The sequence below is a fragment of the Pecten maximus genome, chromosome 15 (genome assembly GCF_902652985.1).
Source record: "Pecten maximus chromosome 15, xPecMax1.1, whole genome shotgun sequence".
Taxonomy (NCBI): domain Eukaryota; kingdom Metazoa; phylum Mollusca; class Bivalvia; order Pectinida; family Pectinidae; genus Pecten; species Pecten maximus.
Genome location: NC_047029.1, coordinates 17,951,704 through 17,974,168, shown reverse-complemented (window position 1 = coordinate 17,974,168; position 22,465 = coordinate 17,951,704). Strand labels below are relative to the sequence as shown.

At 35.4% G+C, this 22,465-nt stretch overlaps 1 protein-coding gene across 1 annotated transcript; it reads left to right on the top strand.

Annotated features, from left to right (window-relative positions):
• The first annotated feature begins 6,389 nt into the window (after positions 1–6,389).
• LOC117343188 (beta-2 adrenergic receptor-like) lies at positions 6,390–22,260 on the top strand. Its single transcript, XM_033905528.1, has 3 exons — positions 6,390–7,529; positions 20,654–20,795; positions 21,669–22,260. The coding sequence occupies exons 1-3, from the start codon at positions 6,630–6,632 to the stop codon at positions 21,686–21,688; spliced, it is 1,062 nt and encodes a 353-aa protein (XP_033761419.1). The 5' UTR covers positions 6,390–6,629; the 3' UTR covers positions 21,689–22,260.
• The last annotated feature ends 205 nt before the right edge of the window (positions 22,261–22,465 follow it).

Sequence of the window (22,465 nt, the reverse complement as noted above, 5' to 3'; positions counted from 1 at the left end):
TATTATAGTGTATAACGGTGTAACAGTCGTTATTATAGTGTATGACGGTGTAACAGTCGATATTATAGTGTATGACGGTGTAACAGTCGTTATTATAGTGTATGGCGGTGTAACAGTCGTTATTATAGTGTATGGCGGTGTAACAGTCGTTATTATAGTGTATGGCGGTGTAACAGTCGTTATTATAGTGTATGACGGTGTAACAGTCGATATTATAGTGTATGACGGTGTAACAGTCGTTATTATAGTGTATAACGGTGTAACAGTCGTTATTATAGTGTATGACGGTGTAACAGACGATATTATAGTGTATGGCGGTGTAACAGTCGTTATTATAGTGTATGGCGGTGTAACAGTCGTTATTATAGTGTATGGCGGTGTAACAGTCGTTATTATAGTGTATGACAGTGTAACAGTCGTTATTATAGTGTATGACGGTGTAACAGTCGTTATTATAGTGTATGACGGTGTAACAGTCGTTATTATAGTGCATGACGGTGTAACAGTCGTTATTATAGTGTGTGACGGTGTAACAGTCGTTATTATAGTGTATGACGGTGTAACAGTCGATATTACAGTGTATGGCGGTGTAACAGTCGTTATTATAGTGTATGACGGTGTAACAGTCGGTATTATAGTGTGTGACGGTGTAACAGTCGTTATTATAGTGTATGACGGTGTAACAGTCGATATTATAGTGTATAACGGTGTAACAGTCGTTATTATAGTGTATGACGGTGTAACAGTCGTTATTATAGTGTATGACGGTGTAACAGTCGTTATTATAGTGTATGACGGTGTAACAGTCGTTATTATAGTGTATGACGGTGTAACAGTCGTTATTATAGTGTATGGCGGTGTAACAGTCGTTATTATAGTGTATGGCGGTGTAACAGTCGTTATTATAGTGTATGACGGTGTAACAGTCGTTATTATAGTGTATGACGGTGTAACAGTCGTTATTATAGTGTATGACGGTGTAACAGACGTTATTATAGTGTATGACGGTGTAACAGTCATTATTATGATGTATGACGGTGTTACAGTCGTTATTATAGTGTATGACGGTGTAACAGTCGGTATTATAGTGTATGACGGTGTAACAGTCGTTATTATAGTGTATGACGGTGTAACAGTCGATATTATAGTGTATGACGGTGTAACAGTCGTTATTATAGTGTATGACGGTGTAACAGTCGTTATTATAGTGTATGACAGTGTAACAGTCGTTATTATAGTGTATAACGGTGTAACAGTCGTTATTATAGTGTATGACGGTGTAACAGTCGATATTATAGTGTATGACGGTGTAACAGTCGCTTATTATAGTGTATGACGGTGTAACAGTCGTTATTATAGTGTATGACGGTGTAACAGTCGTTATTATAGTGTATGACGGTGTAACGATCGTTATTACAGTGTATGACGGTGTAACAGTCGTTATTATAGTGTATGACGGTGTAACAGTCGATATTATAGTGTATGACGGTGTAACAGTCGTTATTATAGTGTATGACGGTGTAACAGCCGTTATTATAGTGTATGACGGTGTAACAGTCGTTATTATAATGTATGACGGTGTAACAGTCGTTATTACAGTGTATGACGGGTGTAACAGTCGTTATTATAATGTATGACAGTGTACCAGACTTTATTATAGTGTATGACGGTGTAACAGTCGTTATTATAGTGTATGACGGTGTAACAACCGTTATTACAGTGTATAACGGTGTAACAGTCGTTATTATAGTGTATGGCGGTGTAACAGTCGTAATTATAGTGTATGGCGGTGTAACAGTCGTTATTTTAGTGTATAATGGTGTAACAGTCGTTATTATAGTGTATAACGGTGTCACAGTCGTTATTATAGTGTATAACGGTGTCACAGTCGTTATTATAGTGTATAACGGTGTAACAGTCGTTATTATAGTGTATGACGGTGTAACAGTCATTATTATAGTGTATGACGGTGTAACAGTCGATATTATAGTGTGTGACGGTGTAACAGTCGATATTATAGTGTATGACGGTGTAACAATCGTTATTATAGTGTATGACGGTGTAACAGTCGATATTATAGTGTGTGACGGTGTAACAGTCGTTATTATAGTGTATGACGGTGTAACAGTCGTTATTACAGTGGATGACGGTGTAACAGTCGTTATTATAGTGTATGACGGTGTAACAGTCGTTATTATAGTGTATGACGGTGTAACAGTCGTTATTATAGTGTATGACGGTGTAACAGCCGTGATTACAGTGTATGACGGGTGTAACAGTCGTTATTATAATGTATGACAGTGTACCAGACTTTATTATAGTGTATGACGGTGTAACAGTCGTTATTATAGTGTATGACGGTGTAACAGTCGTTATTATAGTGTATGACGGTGTAAACGATCGTTATTTTAGTGTATGACGGTGTAACAGTCGTTATTATAGTGTATGACAGTGTAACAGTCGTGATTATAGTGTATGGCAGTGTAGCAGTCTTTATTATAGTGTATGACGGTGTAACGATCGTTATTTTAGTGTATGACGGTGTAACAGTCGTTATTATAGTGTATGACGGTGTAACGATCGTTATTTTAGTGTATGACGGTGTAACAGTTGTTATTATAGTGTATGGCAGTGTAGCAGTCTTTATTATAGTGTATGACGGTGTAACGATCGTTATTTTAGTGTATGACGGTGTAACAGTCGTTATTATAGTGTATGACAGTCGTTATTATAGTGTATGACGGTGTAACACTCGTTATTATAGTGTATGACGGTGTAAACTTATGTGTCGTTCAAGTAAATAATGTCGTAGATCAATTACGTCGTTCTGATATCGTATCTGTTGGTCTACTTATATACAGTCGCAATGGAAAAATAATGTTACGTTGTGTGATCGCACAACATTACACGATGTGCAATGTGCGCAAGATGTCTGTACGATGTGTGAAATGTACGACTCGAATCGTCACGGCAGATGTGCGCATGCTGGGAAATCGGAACACGTATGTGGGCGGTATAATATAGATTCAGGAATTGATAATCTAATAATGTACCTGAAAAACTTTCGGAACGATTGCTACAGATACATATATAAAAAGGCTATTATTTTACTATGACAGCTTATTATCTTTATGTTTCGAGTAATGAATGCAATAATTATTTAACTTCAATGCGAGAGCAAGAACGTCGTCAAGGCACCAACGATACAGTTAGCCTGTTGTCGATCGCAAACTCGAATAAAAATAGTTAATTGTAAAAGGCCGGAATCCTAAGAAATCAGTAATAAATATACGAAATGTAGAAAGTAATGATACATTATGTTAAATGGTTATAACAATTACATTGTACATTCATTTGGAATATTTTCGTTTAAGTGAAATGACAATGCATACCAGGTAGGTCTCAGTTACATAGCATTATAAAAAAGTCAAGGCCCAAAATATCAAAATAAACCATTATAAAAAATCAAAAAAAATCCATGAAATTTGAATATATTACCAGTTTGAATCAAACTAATATAGTCTTGGCACGTGAACATAATTACTTACTAGAGTCCAAATTCAAAAGTATCCCTTTAGTCATCTCTCAATCAAGTACATCATGTACACCGAAATTACATCTACATTTTTGTAAGTATGGTTCATTAAGTATTGAAAAGGATATACTTGTAAGTATGTGAAAGTAAATATCTCAGGAAGTTTCTTCATCAAAAATCGTATCGAAAATATTAAATGTTATACAAAAAATATATCAAATATGAAATCAAAAAAAAACTGAGATAAAATCGTACTTGAGTTATGCAATATATATTATGGAATAATATAACATGTCGAAAACCAATCGATTGATCATTAGATCGACATTTTAATGAAAATCAATCCAATTTCAACATCAAAACCAGAATGTTGAATGTCGTATGTCGCGCTACGCAGCATTCAAAATCTGAATGCCGAATGTCGTATGTCGTATATCGAGCAGCTGAAAATTCAAAATTTGAATTTCGTATGTTACGCGACACAACATTCTAAATCTGAATGTCGTATGTCGGAAAAAAATTGATCAACTTTATTGATTAAAACACGGCTGTAAACTGCCTAGTTGTTTTGTGTTTATGTTATTCCTGTTTAAATCAGTAAATGATATTGATTCGTACTGGTGGAAACACATGCTATAGTCATAATTTGGTTACAATGATAAAGAAGTAGCCCACAAGGCGAATACTCTCTAAACTTTCTTGATAAATCTATTATCAAATTGAAACTGCCACAGGCTTCCCTACATGTAAGTTTGTTAAGGTTTCGACAAGATTTCAATTTAGAAACCATCTGGATGCGGTTCAATAATAGTATCAACTAGGAGAGGCTGTTGAGGCCCTAAACAGAATATCTGCCACCAGCCGGTATAGGCTCTATAAGTCCATTAAACAATATTGAAAGCGATGCGATTTGAACTATAGATTTTCTCTCCAAGAGATTAAGTATAATGTTATTTATCAGTTTAAAATTCAAATAAACTGAATTGCTGATGAACAATCTCAATGATGTATATGATAATTGACTGCCAAAAATCGCAAAATCTTACCATTATCTGTTAATACCGATACTTTTGCTGCTGGCAAACCTTGGTTTGTTAAGCGACCAAAACACCTGTTAGTTCTCGAGTGATCGAAAATGCTAACTGCTACAGCGGATATGTAAATCCTGCTCACCAACATGAATTTCGTATTTCGAATTAAGAGAGATCACAACAACGTGATTGCAATCAAACGCCAAAAGCACAAAACACTCTACTATATAATTAAACATGTACAGTTGAACCTTCAACGAAAATGATAAGCTTCGCCATATCAACAATAATTCCGAAAACAAATTGTTTCTTTTGGCTAATGAACTATCTACATCTACGCTTTTTGTCAAACGTCCAATTTTATTGTTCCTGCTTGTTTAACATCAGTCGTTTCTGGAGAAGGATAACTAACATTTTGATGCGAGACATAACGTTGTCCTGAATCGATATCATCACTTTTCAATATGATTGGCGAGACATGATGACAGTGTAATTTAACTCTCTCTCAAAACACTACCAGGATGTAGGCATGACATGAAATCGCCATCGGTGTCGCCTGCTCGCAGATAGTATCAATGGCGCGTCTGTAGGATTCCAAAATTGTCTGGGGGATTCAAAATGAGGGTTGGATTAGATTAGAGGTTTCCGGAAGTCCTAGAAAATCATCTGCACCCGCAACGGATTGGTGTGGCGACTTTATGTTTGATTGAATCGTTCTACAGTTGTGTGCTTTAATGTTTTACCATAGAGAGGTTCAATGGGGAATCATTAATACGGACTGTAGGCATACAACATCAAACGTGGCATTGACACGGAAGTAGGGAATTATCTAATTGAAGAGACGGCTTGATGAAACTTACAATATTATTCCCGCGAGTGGAATCAGTTCTGCGTCACTGACCCTACACAAGTGTAAACACACCACCAAGAGCAAGAGTTGCACAGGGCTTCGCTTTTGACATTCATAAGTCTATACTTTAAATAATCTGTATCATCTTTCAAATATTCATGGGCAAATCGCAAAATATGAATAAATTACATTGAAATATGTTTTCTACTCTTATAGCTTAAAGGTCTTTATCATAAACACTCATCGGTAAATTGAAATTCTGCTTTATATCTTAATTCGTGTTTCATATGAGTAAATCTAGCACCTTGCATCTGATAATTGTAATAAAATTAGAAAATAATTTAAAAAAAATGATTACCTTAAAAACTACAGGTACCTTCGAAAAAACAACAACATCCTAATAAATTCCTGTCATGCCCATTGCATCCAATAATGTGCAATCGAAATGCATTGCATATTTCTTGCATGGAAACATTGAATTTAAATCATTAAGGAACAATATTGTTGCGTCAATGTTTGCAGTTCTTATGCACATCCTGTTTGATACAATTTGATTTAAATTGAGAGAAAGTATTCGTTTCTGACAGCATAATCAATAGATGTATAGTCTGACAAATACCGAGCCTGTCCGGTAAAGTTTGATCAGGACAATTACATGCAGCTATTTTCACATAATGTAAAATTGACTCGAGTCCCAAGTTACATGTCATGGGCGTTATCAGGATGATATGCCTTCATATTACGGTTAATACTTCTCGGCGTATATCTTTTGTAGACTTTTATCACGCTCTCTGTGCATTTAGTTAAAAACACGTGTTTCCCAATCTTGATTAAGGGCCGTTGTCGGTATCATGCCATCAACAAGCCCTCCAGCGGTTCTACTACTATTGCCGGAGTTGAGCAAGCCCACGTGTACCTGCGGTGTTATTTCACGGACTATCTCACTATTCGTGCTACGGTAATACACGAGGATTTATAGACTCCGGAACATTGGCTAGAAAAGTCCATTACGTGTTAGCAGAGAATATATCACATTATAAGAGTATTGCAGGAATCATTGTTATTCACCGAACTGCAACAGACGGACAAGGCGGTAGCAACAGTGCATTCTAAGACTTAGAACTTGCCTGTAGGTGGGGAGGAAGTACTGGGCACAAGACTGAAATATTTCTACCTTACACCAACGAGTCAATTACAAAAGAGAAAGGAAAATATGCCTATTTATTTGGACTCGTCAAATTATTCTTACACCTCGGAACATTTCGTATCCGAACATTTGGATTGTTACAATATTTCGGAGAAAGACAGAGTGCGTTATTTCAGCTTGGGAACCAGAATATTTTTTGGAGCATGGCTCGTGCTGATTGCATTTGGGGCAGTTGTCGGGAATGTGTTGGTGATAGTAGTGATATTGGTGAATCGTTATAGACTTGGAATAAAGAAAGGGACAGGGACAAACTACTTTCTTATGAGCCTTGCTATTGCCGACATGATGGTCGGGTTATTCGTTGTGCCTCAGGCTTTACACACCTTTTTACGCGAGTGTTGGGGATTCGGTTCTCTCATGTGTTTACTTACGACGTCATGTATTTCCGTTATAGTGTCGACGTCTATCCATACACTTATGTATCTAGCGATATTTAAGTACATAAACATCAAACGATGTGCGGAGACGATAAATTATAAACCTATCACTCGTTGTGTTAGAAATCTTATGATAATATTGCCATATATTTGGGGGCTGATCCTCGCAGTTCTGGCTACAAAGTTTCTGTCGAGCGTTAAACTCAAACCAAAGACAATCCAGTGCGGTCCGGAATATCCAAGCTCTGGAGAAACTCGACTGTATATCCTACACGTGGCCAATCAATTTCTGAACATCATACTTCCAACAGTTATCATAATTTTCACCTACCTAAAAATCTACAGTATTATCAAACGGGACGCCTGGTTGAGAGATAACTCAATGCGGACACCTGAATCTGAAATACTTAAAACATTTTTCATCGTTCTTGTGTGTTTCCTGTTGTGTTGGTCTCCATATTTTGTCTACACGAACTACGTCACAATAATTCCTAACAAACACGACATTCCAGTCCACTTCAACCTCGTGGTAAGTATCAACATCCAACATATTGAATCACCACTCATTTTATGAGTTTGTTAAATTGTAGAAATATGCAAATATTTTTTTTCAATTTTTGGTAGTAAGACATCTAATAGCAGAGGTAAAATTATCTAAATGTTCATTATGAACCAATAACCAATATATAAACTGATTCCAGTGGATCAAGCATATCAAAGAGGCCACACTTTATCAAATCTAACTCTTGTTCTGCTGGAAAGGATTTAAAGTTAATTTTTAGAAACAATATATTAAGGCACACATGATATGATGCTACACTTCGTTTTTCAATGCAATATTAGAAAATCTCTTTTCAGCTAATTTTTTCTCTCATTGTTCTTTAAGGATAGCGCGAATACTGGGTTAAACTAGTTTAACAAGTTCATATGATTCTAACACGTCTAAGCTGCACGAAAACAAAATAGCTGAAAAATTGTAATTATGTTTGAAATGTCATATACTTGGAAATATTCCGAAAATTTAAGAAATAAATCGTCATGAAAAAGAAACCTAAAGAATAAGCTTCTGATAACACACAGGGAGTTGCTTCGTTTTTTAATATATTTTTTTGTAGATTGCGACATTCACCATAAACTCATTTTTTCCATGATCAGAAAACACACTATACTATTTTGGGTAATTAAAATGCAAGGAAATATGTTTTATTTCAAATTTCATTTTTTGAGATGGGGGACAATTTGATTTTTCTTGTCTTCTTATTTTGTGATTTTTGTTGAAATACACATGCTTCCACAATTATACTCAATATATGTTCCTAAACAACGGATAAAATTCAAATTTCGAACACTAATAACCGTACCACGAGGTCAATCACAAAATATAGTTCAAAAGTAACCGTTTAAAAAAATAATTTAAATAGTCCCATATTGGTCAGTAACGTACAATTGCTATAAATGTTAAATCATATGAAAATACAACATCCAAACGGGATACTTTGAGTACCATAAATATAATTATATTAATTTATTTTGAACTTAGAGTATAGGAATGTAATTATAGATCTGATTAAAGATTGGATTATTACCACAAACCACTTCAGTTCCTACACAACGTAACTCAGTGGGACATTCAAACAACAAGAAAGAACTTAATTATACTCTATCAAGATCAATTCAGACAAACACTTGTCAGCTAATGTTCAAATATTAATAGGAAAGGAATCTTCAGACTCATAATCTGTTATATATTGTCAGAGAATTTGCCGGTGTTTGGTAAGGTGAGAATCTTTGTCCATCTCTTTCGGCATAGCCGTATAATATTCTTTTAGTCCCGGATATGACGGGACAGATGGCGTTACTGGTCAAGATGAAGTATGCGATTGGTCAATGTAGCGGTAAATGCAAAATGCAGATTATACAGTTAAAAACGAAACAAAATTAAGATTGAATGCAAGATGAATAAGTGGATGTATCTTTTCAAATGTCACATTAATAAAAAATTATATTCCTAATTCAAATGCAGTCTTATTATCACTAAAAATGATTCAAACTGATATAATTTTGTAAACCGAGCTGAAACGTATTATTACTTCGTTGATTTATTTCACCAGCAGTTTTACATTATAACAACTAGCATTAAAACTATGCCGTTTATCTTTTTAAAAGATATTTCTTGTTTGATACATTTCTTAACATTTCATCATTACCAGTGGTTCGCGTAAGCAATGTAATAGAAGCGTTTTTATACAGTTGCATGTTACTGTGATGTAGTTTCACGGATAAATATGTCTTTTCGATTGAAGTATTTTACTATTCCACGACCCTATCAAGTTCAGATCATCATGTGATTCACATTGATTTTACGATCAAATTCCAATGAATCTGTTGACTTTATATGTGATTGAGCAGTTTTGTGTCTCTCTGACTGATTATATCAAGCCATGCCTTATGAGGTGTTAAATATACAGCAAAAAAACTTGTATCAGCGAACGTTCTCACGGGATTTCGGCTAAAATTATCATTCATTCTCATAAATTTGGTACACTATAACGCCGATATTACAGATTAATTGGTCAATACTCTCATGTTAATTGTATTTTCTGATCCTGCACAGATCCAAACGGAAGTGGAAAGTTCTGTTACGTCAAACTGGTTGATAATTAAGAGGAAAGTGAAATAAAAGTAATTCGATAACTGTTGTTAAATTTAATGGTTTCTTTTTAAATTATGGATATATACCACAGGACTTGAGTAACACCGATGCTATTCACCTATAATATCCTCCGATATGGATCTGGTGACATCACCCTTCTCATTAGTAACAGACAGAAAGAGAGATTGATCGTTACCCTGCACCAAGAGTATGACGACTTATATGATAAACAGACAGAAAGAGAGTTTGATCGTTACCCTGCACCAAGAGTATGACGACTTATATGATAAACAGACAGAGAGTTTGATCGTTATCCTGCACCAAGAGTATGACGACTTATATGATAAACAGACAGAAAGAGAGTTTGATCGTTACCCTGCACCAAGAGTATGACGACTTATACGATAAACAGACAAAAAGAGAGTTTGATCGTTACCCTGCACCAAGAGTATGACGACTTATACGATAAACAGACAGAAAGAGAGTTTGATCGTTACCCTGCACCAAGAGTATGACGACTTATATGATAAACAGACAGAAAGAGAGTTTGATCGTTACCCTGCACCAAGAGTATGACGACTTATATGATAAACAGACAGAAAGAGAGATTGATCGTTACCCTGCACCAAGAGTATGACGACTTATATGATAAACAGACAGAAAGAGAGTTTATATGATAAACAGACAGAAAGAGAGTTTGATCGTTACCCTGCACCAAGAGCATGACGACTTATACGATAAACAGACAGAAAGAGAGTTTGATCGTTACCATGCACCAAGAGTATGACGACTTATACGATAAACAGACAGAAAGAGAGTTTGATCGTTACCCTGCACCAAGAGTATGACGACTTATATGATAAACAGACAGAAAGAGAGTTTGATCGTTACCCTGCACCAAGAGTATGACGACTTATATGATAAACAGACAGAAAGAGAGATTGATCGTTACCCTGCACCAAGAGTATGACGACTTATATGATAAACAGACAGAAAGAGAGTTTGATCGTTACCCTGCACCAAGAGTATGACGACTTATATGATAAACAGACAGAAAGAGATTGATCGTTACCCTGCACCAAGAGCATGACGACTTATATGATAAACAGACAGAAAGAGAGTTTGATCGTTACCCTGCATCAAATGTATGTCATTTAATATTATACACAAACAGAAAGAGAGTTTTATCGCTACTCCGCATCAAGTGTATGACGTATACTGTTATAGACAGACAGAAAGAGATGTTTATCGTTAATCTGCGTCAAGTGTATGACGTTTGGTATGATAACAGCCAGAAAGGGAGATCGATCGATACTCTGCACCACGTGTATGTCGTGTGTTGGGTTGATGTTTTCGGATATAAAGCCATGATTAAAAACGTGAACGTTATCTATTTTACAACAACCGCGAAACATGTTGTATAAACTTATATTAATCACGCTTAATGGCCCTGATAGAAGCATACGTGGGGTACAACTGTCGTCGGAGTACTCATGCAGTCGGGCAGGTTACTCCATACCTTTTCACGTCCAATACAGGAAACGAATCCCGGTCGCATTGACGAAGGGCAAGTGTGCTACCACTGTACCGCTTCGTTGCCGTGTTAATACAATTTGGTTATTGGTTTGGTTTTATTTGTTAAACGTCCTATCAACAGCTAAGGTCATTTAAGGACGGCCGTCCGTGCATGCGATATGCATGAGTGTGATGAGTGTGTATGCGTGTTTTTGGAGGCTGCGGTAAGTTTGTGTTAAGTCTCCTTGTGATAGGGCGGAACTTTTGCCGATTTATAGTGTTACCTCACTGAAGCATACTGCCGAAGACACCGAGCAGGACACCCCACCCGGTCACATTATACTGCCAACGGGCGAACAAGTCGCCTAACTCCTAACATGCTGAGCGCCAAGCAGGAGTAGCAAATATGGTAAAACAATAGCAAGTTTACGTTCGAACGGTTTAATTTCAAATAGATGATTTCGATGTGTAAGTAGGGACGACATTTAAGTATCAAAGCTAGCTTCTTATGTTTATTTCACCAATAGTATAATATATGTTTTGCCAATCTTAAGATATCTATTTGTTTACTAAGGGTTCACATTCCTCCAACAACTTCTGTCATATAATAGTTTCGCTTGCTGTTATATAACTGTAGATAAAATAGCATTTGTTGTGTTGCTTCTCAGTAAACTGTATGCAAACAATACATTATCAAGTGTAGATAGTCTTTGTGTATGTGTCAGTTTACGTCGGCGGAGTTTCTCGTTTGTCAGTGGTTAATGGGTCGTTAACTAAACCTCTTCACTAAAACTAATGATTGTTTTTCTTTCACCAGCATTACCAGCTGTCGAATTCCAAATCGCCATACCTAAATATAGCTTAATTGCAAACAGACCGCATATTCCTTTCCGCTGCATTTCGTAACTGTGAGTGCTGAAGTGATTTAGAATGTGTCGCTCGATCGCCTCCAGAATCAATGAGTATATCGAATGCTTCCTCTTTTTCGCTTTGGTGTTTAAAATGTAATTTATCAGTTGTAAATTAAAGGTTCTGATCGTGCCCGTTTGTTTACGTTGGAATGTACATCAATAGGGCCGCTAGCTGATCGAGCGATGATAGAAGAAGGAAACACGGGACGTATTCTCAAGAGGGGAGATAATGAATATCGTCCGATATTTCAAATGATCCATACTCGGTCTATTAAGGTTTATAAGCTTCAGGTGCTATAACATGGATGGCAGGTTGTATAAAGAACATTTACATCAAAACTGATATAAGCATACAATCATCAATATACAACATGTATAACAAAATTAACATACAACATGTAGAGCAACATCAATATACAACATGTATAACAACATCAATATACAACATGTATAACAAAATTAACATACATGTATAACAAAATTAACATACAACATGTAGAGCAACATCAATATACAACATGTATAACAACATCAATATACAACATGTATAACAACATCAATATACAACATGTATAACAACATCAATATACAACATGTATAACAACATCAATATACAACATGTATAACAACATCAATATACAACATGTATAACAACATCAATATACAACATATATAACAACATCAACATACAACATGTATAACAACATCAATATACAACATATATAGAGGATCTGTCATGAGTTTCCCTTCATATTAGATTTATGATACGAGTTTTGAATTTTTTATTTTTGCGAGCCTCTGGCGAGCAAAAATAAAAAATTCTAAACGAGTATCAAAAATCTAATATGAAGGGAAACGAATGACAGATTCTTTTTATCATATGACGTTTTCTTTCATCGTTCCCCATCAAAAACTGATTTTCTCTTTTGCCTTGAATCGTCACATCTCAACCAAATCACCCGAACCTTCGAAGTAGGTCAATTATACCGACGAGAGAAGAAATAGTTCTAACACAACTGACTCTTGAAAAGGATTCATTTTATTAAATACACGTCTCAAAACAAAATTTCAGCATTTTTTCATTTAATCTATAATAGATAAATTGTCCGTGGTGTTTGAAACAATGAGGAAAATATTTTAGTTTGAAAGTTCATGAGCGACTGTTTTTGATGTGACGAAGCCGTGACGTCACTTGGCGCGATAATGGAGGCTTCGTTGTACAAATGTCTATTCGCTGTCGCTGTCGTACAGAACCATTGTACGGTGCCTTTTCACTGCTTTGTGTTTATCCTCGTCCTCGCGGGAGTTTATGGAGATGTGAATATTCCCACTGAACATTGTGTTCAGACTGCCGTGAAAAGCGACTTTGGATGCCGATTTGTTGGCAGTGTTGTTTGTTTTGACATTACACGTGTTTGTCGACGACAGTGTCAGCATGTTTTTCTGAGTAACCGTTGAAGGCAAGTTGTAACAAACTACATTGCCGTTTTTCATGAGGATTTTATTAAATAATGTTATTATTTGTTTATTTGAAAAGAATCTAGACTAGATATGTCTCATCGGACAACGCAACCGCAATTTTCTATCGGAGTTGAAATATGTTACTAGACTAGGGGTCATAAAATAGATGTTTGCCAGGCCTAATTTAACATCTTATAGTATAAATATAATTAAAAAACTTAGGATGTTTACATCTTGGATTTTATCTTTGATTGTACAATATGTTATGTTAATAGACCAATTTGTCGTTCAGTTGATTTTTTTTCAAAGTTTACAAGCACTAGTCGCCATTTTTACGAGTCGTAGTAAAAAGAAGTAGGTCGTTCCCACGCGTATGAATACAGTTCTCACGGAACCAGCCAATCAGCGTAGCGAAAGGTGTTATTACACTAGTGTCATAAAGAAAATTTATGTGATGGGTTTATGACACCGTATGTAACAGTAGTCATATGATAAATAACATTATCAATATACAACATATATAACAACATCAATATACAACATATATAACAACATCAATATACAACATGTATAACAAAATTAACATACAACATGTATAACAACATCAATATACAACAAAAATCTCAAGTACATGTATCATGGAATATTGATCTATATTTTTACGATTCTGTTTCAATTTTAGAGGAAAATAATTGTTTCGATGACAAACGCCATCCGTTATGTTTCCCAATCGCAAAGCTGTACTAGCCTGTTTTGACTTAATAAGTATACGTGTATTCCAATGACAAGGATATAATGAAAAAACTTGTAAGCGCTATATATAGATGATTATGTAATTTAGGAAATGAAATGTTCCAGGGTAGTATATTTCCGGATTACATTTCACTACTTCATCATACAATTACATTGGATATGGTAGGGATAAGAAACGTAAAAGACCCTTTTCATAGTAATTAAGCTATTGCATGCTCTTTGTCAGTTTATGTTAATGTTTTAAAAAAATCAAATAAAAACGTTTTATTTAACTGCATATGTCATTACAATAGGAAAATGCAAGATGATAGTGAGTTGATTCATAAAATATTTCCTTTAAAATCTTAAATAGCAACAAAAACATCTAGCTACTGTTTTTTTGTTTTTTTGTTTTTTTTACATCGAACGAAATTAAATTAGGATAGTGTCTCGACCCAGGTGCCTTGTAAGAGCTGTTTATTTGGCCTACTGCTACTCCTAATCAGTTATGCATAACAAGTTAAGAGGCACGACAAAGAAAACCCAACGTAACATCATCGAAAACGAGAAAGTGTTTTTAGAGATAAGATAGCAGAATCTGTTCAAAATAGGTCAGACCTGAAATATGACATCGCCCCTGTAAACACTTTTAATTAGAACAGTGTGTCTGTGAGTCTATAGGGACGCCCAACGGGTTATATATTTTAACCTTTAATCTATCGGTGCGTTCGTGCGAAAGACGAGTTGTGAGGGACAAGCTAACGAAAATAACTGTTGGGTTCCCTTAACAAACATAACTGTTGGGTTCCCTTAACAAACTTACGTATAATGTTAGTCTAGATTTTGTTTCTTTTGTTTTAATTTTCGCCACAAACCATTCAGAACAACAAACCAAAATCATAATTAAAATACAACACGCATACATGCAAGTATTGCCACATCATGATGTTTCTTAATTGAAACCAGAGGGGGGAAAATATCAACATTATACACAGACAAAAATCAGTTTAACGAATATGGAGAGTAATATGCTTTTTCACAAAACATCAACAAAGATCAAAATGTGAATTTGAGAGAAAACGTCTCGACAACGTATGAAAAGGCAATGTGTGTGATTGCAGACCTTCTCGACCCAATCGGCTATCAAGTTTATCACAAGATACTCATATAGTAAACTATATAACTGATAATGTATCCCCAAAGATTTCCCAAACTTGTGCCAATGTAAGATTAGCATGTTGCGCTACCTTCAGTAAGGAATAAAATGATAGGTTTGATAAAAAAAATATGACCTCAGAAACCATGCACAGCTAGACTTAATTTAAAATGTCAGTGTCATTCGATTAAAATATCATTTTATAGCATTTTTAATAGAAGCCATACCTAGATGTTAAGCCAGGTTGAGTTTATCTTTGGTAGATAACGTAAACCTCCTTAAATTGTATTGTACATATCTAAGGGTGAGGTTTACACATATTTAGCAAACAGCTCTTTAGTAAACAAACAAGTATTGATGATGACACTTTTCGTATTTACCAGAAGATGGTGTCGCTGTCGGAAATACGTTCTTGCCATCGTATTATGAAACGCTGAGGTTAGGACTCAACACATAATGTCCGATTTAGCAACGTGCCGAAATTATAGGTTACCCTTATCTAAAGGTGGGGATAGCTTGATCAGACTTAGCAGGTGTTCATGTTGAATTTCGTGTTCATTTATCATAGTGAGGTACGAATAGTGAGATTGAGGCTCCCTGCTGTGTAAGCAAAGCATCGTTAATCTGGTTCTAATACAAAAGTAATGTTAACCTACCCTGAGGTCATTTGTATGACCGTTTTTGACTTGTATAAGTGTTGGCAGGGCGATTGGAAAATGAGTGATTATGACAACCTCACATTCCGTCTTCATAAACCTCCCGGATTTGTATTCTTTATCTTCTTTAAGATATTTAATCGGTAACTCACAGAACATTATTGATACTTGACACAGCTCACCAAAAGTAGTCGATGTTTTCAATGTCGTGCTTCATTGAAAAAACAAAAGACGCTTACCCGCCGGAACGTAGGTATTTTTCATGATATTCTTGTTCTTTTAAAGTAAAATCTTCTTTAATCCTGTGATTATCTTTCAGCGATGAACCACCCCCACCCTATTCCTCCTCTATCTCATTTCATTGAAACGATGGAGAGAATATTAAATTTGTTTAGGTATTGGTTATAATTTTTTATTGATTTATTCATCTATTTATATATATTTATTGATTAATTTTATTACCAAAACAAATTGTTTTGGAATCAATATTGATTGTTTGATACTTTCTATTACGTACTACAATTCTGGTTCATCGTTACAGAGCTCTACATCACAACAACAAAGTCGTACCTTAATTGTATATGACAAATCTAAACCTATATTACTCTCTATTATTAGTATATTACTCGTGCAATAAACTTCAAAATGTACTGTCAGGTTATTTTCAACAAGAGCTAATATAGACACGTATTCAAACATGACGTATTGTAGGGATACTGATGTTTGCGATTTATATTGGATTTGAGAACCACGCACAATAATTCCATGAACATAAAACACCGTAAAACATTTGTTCGTGTGTATATTCTTTCGTGGTCTGAAGCTAGTTCGAAAGTTCCGGGGTATAAACTAGAAACAATACCTAGTGAAGCATTCCCTGGTTCCTTAGCAACCACGAATACGTATCAGCGACGAACAGTTCAAGTTACATAGTAACCGGAGAAGTATTACTTTTCCGACGCTCTTTGTGAGAGAGTAAATATCTTTTGGTGACGCAAGCTTTTCGATATTCTGACGACAAAAGTGTTTATTACCATTATGAATCACAGATCCGTTTGAAACACGCTAATAACGTCTCACTAAAATTGTCTGTATGCAAGGTCCGGAAAATTAAATCCACTTTAGTTGAGTGAATTCACTCAAGAAAGCAGCTTTGTGGCTAGTTTCTGTTCGTCGTTCAAAGGACAAGCCATATATTCCATGTGTGGCCTCTTAAAATGTTATCATCCATGTCGACAAAAGAACCTCGCCCTCATCAAACGATACTATTTGTATTTGCTATGATATGTTGTCTATGTCATATCTACGGAACCCCTTCAATAGATATCGTTCATATTTACACAATCGTGATCATATTCTATTGTCAACGGTCAGGGTTTTAAGAACATTTTTTACCCCTTCTCACTGGGACACAACGTGAACCTACCTTTGCACTGAATCAATCTCATATCTTGAATACCCCTGTCTGGATTTAGTTCATGTTTACTTCATAGTGTCATGATACCAAGTTATACATCTGGGGCCGGTTGTTCGAACGTTCATTAAAAGATGATGATAATTTAAACCTTCAATAAATCTTTATTAAATGCCATGACGTCATTGGCAGAATTATGACGTTGCACAAACGTTCATTAACGCTAGTAAATGATTAGCGGCTCATTAAAGCTAACTTAAATCACCGATATTTAAAGATGGTTGGGGGCATCATTAAACCATCATTACTGAAAATGGCAATGGATATTATGTTTGATGTACTTAGAAGACAGCACAGTCTGCCATCCCATCGAGACTCTTCCGTGTCAGATGATTTTACCGAAAACCAAGTTCGAGCGAGATACCGGTTTTGTCGAGAAAAGATCGTTTTTTTTTACAGTAGATCTAGTAACAGATAGACTGGAGAGTCCTATGAATATGAGTAAAATATAGTTAATATCACTGAAGTGGTGACTCTACGTTACTTACATACAACAAAAATGTAGTCAGTAAAGGTATACATGTGCTTCCTTTTATTGCCTCTACATGTATGTACTGAAAAATAGTTATATTGTGACATTGGTGCAGATCGATGTAAGAGACACGAATCTAAATTAGCATCGGTACTTCAGTATGGTAAATAGGTTTAAGGAAATACTGTTTCCAGTGTCATTCGGGTTGAGTCATGATAGGACAGGGATGGTCATCAAAACATCATGAGTATCGTTTCACGAATTAGGCCCCGCATATTTCAAAGTGCAAATCTGCCTGTATTTCGTCATTGCTTTGTTGTAATGGTTACTTGTCCCACCATAAAAATTTCCATTCGAAATTAAAACAAATACATTTTTATGTGCATACATGGAATGTTAAAAAATAAGATACATTTTGTGACGCATGGAAATATGTTTAAAATTGCACGTGGTATAGACACCTCCCGATAAAAACGTAGAATTAATTTTTAAGTCATTATAACCCTCTGTCCTGTAAATATGAAAACGCAAAGACCAGTCTGAGTTATATTGGAAATGCAAAGTAACATGTATGAATATATGGAATGTCATTCTATCTCGGTTTAAAACATTCAGGACTTTTCTCAAGACATTGACCAGACCATGATGTACTTCCTGATTTTTTAACGTTGAGCCGCGGAAAACGTCAGTATCAAGTACATGACGGTATTTTGCACATAGCGTCATGTCACAATTCACATACATTTCTTAAATATCTAATAATTATTTGAATTTATATCTGGGATCCACGATAGAATTCTCCAAAACAACAGGTACATTTACAAAATGTAGCAACATCATTGTATGCAACACGTTCGGACCTGGGCTCTTTCGAATATCTTCCCATACAGTTTTCACACTTAGCAGGGTAATGAAAAATATAGCATTTGGAAAGTACAGCCACTAGCTAGTATCCGTGTATGTCCGTGTATATGTGAAGACGTGGCTTACAGACCAAACATAATCTCTCGTAACACTGAACGAAATTATGTCTTTAAAAATATTTTCTTGTCAATGAGGCTAGCTGAAATATTATTTTGTAAAATTGGAAATCATTAAGATATTAAATTATATCTTAACAGAATAATCTTAATCTAGGTTGGTCTTGTGGCATAGTGGATATCGCACTCGTTTTTCTACTAGGCCGATCGGGGAATCGTAGATCGTAAATAGGGCTACCTGCCAATCCCGACTACGTACTTTTCCCCGTAAACTCCAGTCTCCTCCCACATTAAGACGCCTCCGTGATTCCATCCGGGCCAATAAGAGTGCTTAATATAAATGTTATTACCTGTTTCGTTATAGTTGTATAATAACTTAAGCTTAAATAACCTTATTTTCCTATGTCTACTAAAGCTTGCATCATTAAAACATTACATGAACATATTATCATTGATTTACAAGCAAATGCACGAACATGGTCGCAAGATGTCAGTATAATTATTTTCCTCTGGTCATCTTAGCCATCGTGGATGTTTACTTGTCTCCATGACGGGTTGCATTATGGGAAGAGGAACTCCCCAGTTAATGATGGTTTAATTGTTAGTCTGTCATTAGTCTTCATTAAAAACTTATTTGTTAATGATCCCTTAAACGACCTTTCCAGCAAAACATTTTAAATGATTTATTCACTAATCTTTCATTAGATATTTAATGAATCATTAAGGCTTAATGGAATTTTAATGATGGTTTACTTTAATGAACGTTCGAACAACCGGCCCCTGGTCACATGCTGGTGGTCATTTGTCAAGGTTAAAGGGTAAAACGTTACCGTTGGTCTCTTCTGCACAGAACACATCAACCTCAATAATGACATATCTCGACAACTCCTCAATATATAGTTACATCATTGTATCATAGCATCTACATCGGATCATTTCCGATGTCATCGGTCCAGGTTTCACGGTTAATGTTGAACCCTTCAGACTGAGAAAAAATGTATATCGTAAGAACATATTTGATTCATATTTTTACCGAAGTATCAAAACACTAATTTATTTGCTGGAGTAGCAATTACAATACCAAATTCTTTACCTAGGGATGGAGGCAACCATAAACCTAAATGCCTTGCCAAGGAGTTAGGGCATCCATGACCTAAATTCTTTACCTTGGAGTGGGTACAACCATAACTCTAAGTTCATGGCGTTTTCTTGCCTCACACCCATTCTAAACTGTTATCACATTAGAGTTAACGTAAGCAAAGCGTCGAGGTTATAATTCTCGAAACATCACGAATAGATGGTGATATAGTCCCACAGAACAAAGCATGAATTTGAATGGATAGCAGATGATGAAAAGCGTGAGTGAGGTAACATATATACGTATATATATAAAAGATGGATCTGTAAAAACGGTTTATAGGGCGTCACCTTTCAGAACGTTAACGATGTCAGTTTTAAAGTATGTAACAACAGACGAACAGGTATCGATCATTCTAAAACTACGCCAACAAGTTGAGTTGATACTAGGAACAAACGAATTGATGTCAGTAAATTAATTTTGTTTGGAAATAGCGATAAACGTTAAATAAAACAGAACATTTGTGACCAAGAAGGATAATTTAAACTGTTTGTTCCCTTTCCAGGCATTTTGTTTTGGCTACACCAACAGTGCGTGCAATCCCATCATATATGCCTGGCGGTTTTCTGAGTTCCGGGTAGGTTATCAGTACATTCTACACCGGAACAGACGACGAAGCTCCGCAGCCCTCAGCCTGTCACAGTCAGGTAAGTGAAAGCATTAATATCTCATAACAAGGTAATATCATTCCTACCCCCATCAAATTGACAACACAGAATAAGTTAGTTTAACAACAAGCCAACTGGGTGTGATATATGGGGATCAGCCAGCAATCCAATATTTACAAATACATTATTAAATTCATCCGGTTTTACATGATGTTTCATGAAACGAGTTTCTAAGATTCCATCGCAGTTCGTACTTGCCTCGACAGATATTGTTCATAGAATGTAGTTTGTATTAATGTATGACTGGCCATGTTTTGCAGAAAACAAAAGTATACACACAGAGTAGATATGGCCTAAAAGCACCGATTGTCTGTATCTGATAACGCCAAAATCATTCGTTCATTTTACTAAGGGACATATTTTATAATGGTTTATACAAACGAATTAGTTGTCTGAGCAGTTTATGTCACATTGAATTAATGCGAAGACCATTATATGATATAAAAGATAGATTGAGGAGCAAATACGTATTGATGTTATTATTCGGATGAAAAACAAACCATGTATTTGGAACCTTTAGTTCATATTAACAATATGCATGGATTCGTACCTCAAGTTAGGACCACGTGATCATACGAAACGAGAGTTATATATGACTTATAAATGTGAGGTCAGATCTTCGTAATATTTTCTTCCTTGTGCCATATTATGCAAGTGATTGCTTCAAATATATATCATTATCACTTTAAACTTATTATCCTCTGAAACGCAAATTAATATATTTCGCGAAAACTTAATCCGAATTAGTACGCACAAACATATTTCATCGTTAAACAGTGTTTATGTACAAAACTCTTTCATCCATTGTTTTCTCCCTTTATTAGATCTCATTTACTTTCTTTTATTTTTCAGTGATACGACCAAGCTCATAGAACGACGGAATATGTACACTGAATTAATACCATAAAGGAGTATCAAATTAAAATCCCCAGCTGTTGTAATACATATTGCAAAAAAAATATCAATGTGGTTTCATTGTGCATTGTTTATAAGCTGTAATGTATAGTCATATGCTTGTTTTGAGCTGGGTGTGAACATTTTTCCATTCGAACACATGTCAACTTAGAAATATATTTTCTTCATATTTATCTCCTTTATGCACACCTATAGGATGTCTGGTGCGAAGTAATATTTTTATGTTTTTGAAATTTGGTTAGTTTTATGCGGGTAATTTGAATGCCCTGTTCCTTGCCAATACAAATATTTTAACAAAAACAGTTTCATCAATGTTATGATGAGGATTATATATGATGCAAATGTAATTTGCGATATATATTAATGGCCCATCAGTTTTTCGCTTGTGAACTTTGTCATTTCCTGATCCATGCTAACTATTGTCACATGTCATGCAAGCAAGGATGCAATAATGCATAAAGTACTCATACCATCAGAGGTCTGTATTAATTGAAGTATCATAAAAATGATTAATATTCCATATTAAACTTGCGTATTGTAGGAAAGGGGGGGGGGGGGGGGGGGGGGTAAACGTTGAAAACTACGGCATTAACAGTTCATCATCAACTCACCATCCCAAGCTTTTAAGCAATTTTTTCTGAGATAGGGAGCTTTAGAGAACAAATTTGTAGGAAAGGCCTCATATTGTGAAGAAATTTTGGCGATGAACCAAGTTTGTATCAGTTTTGTCCCCT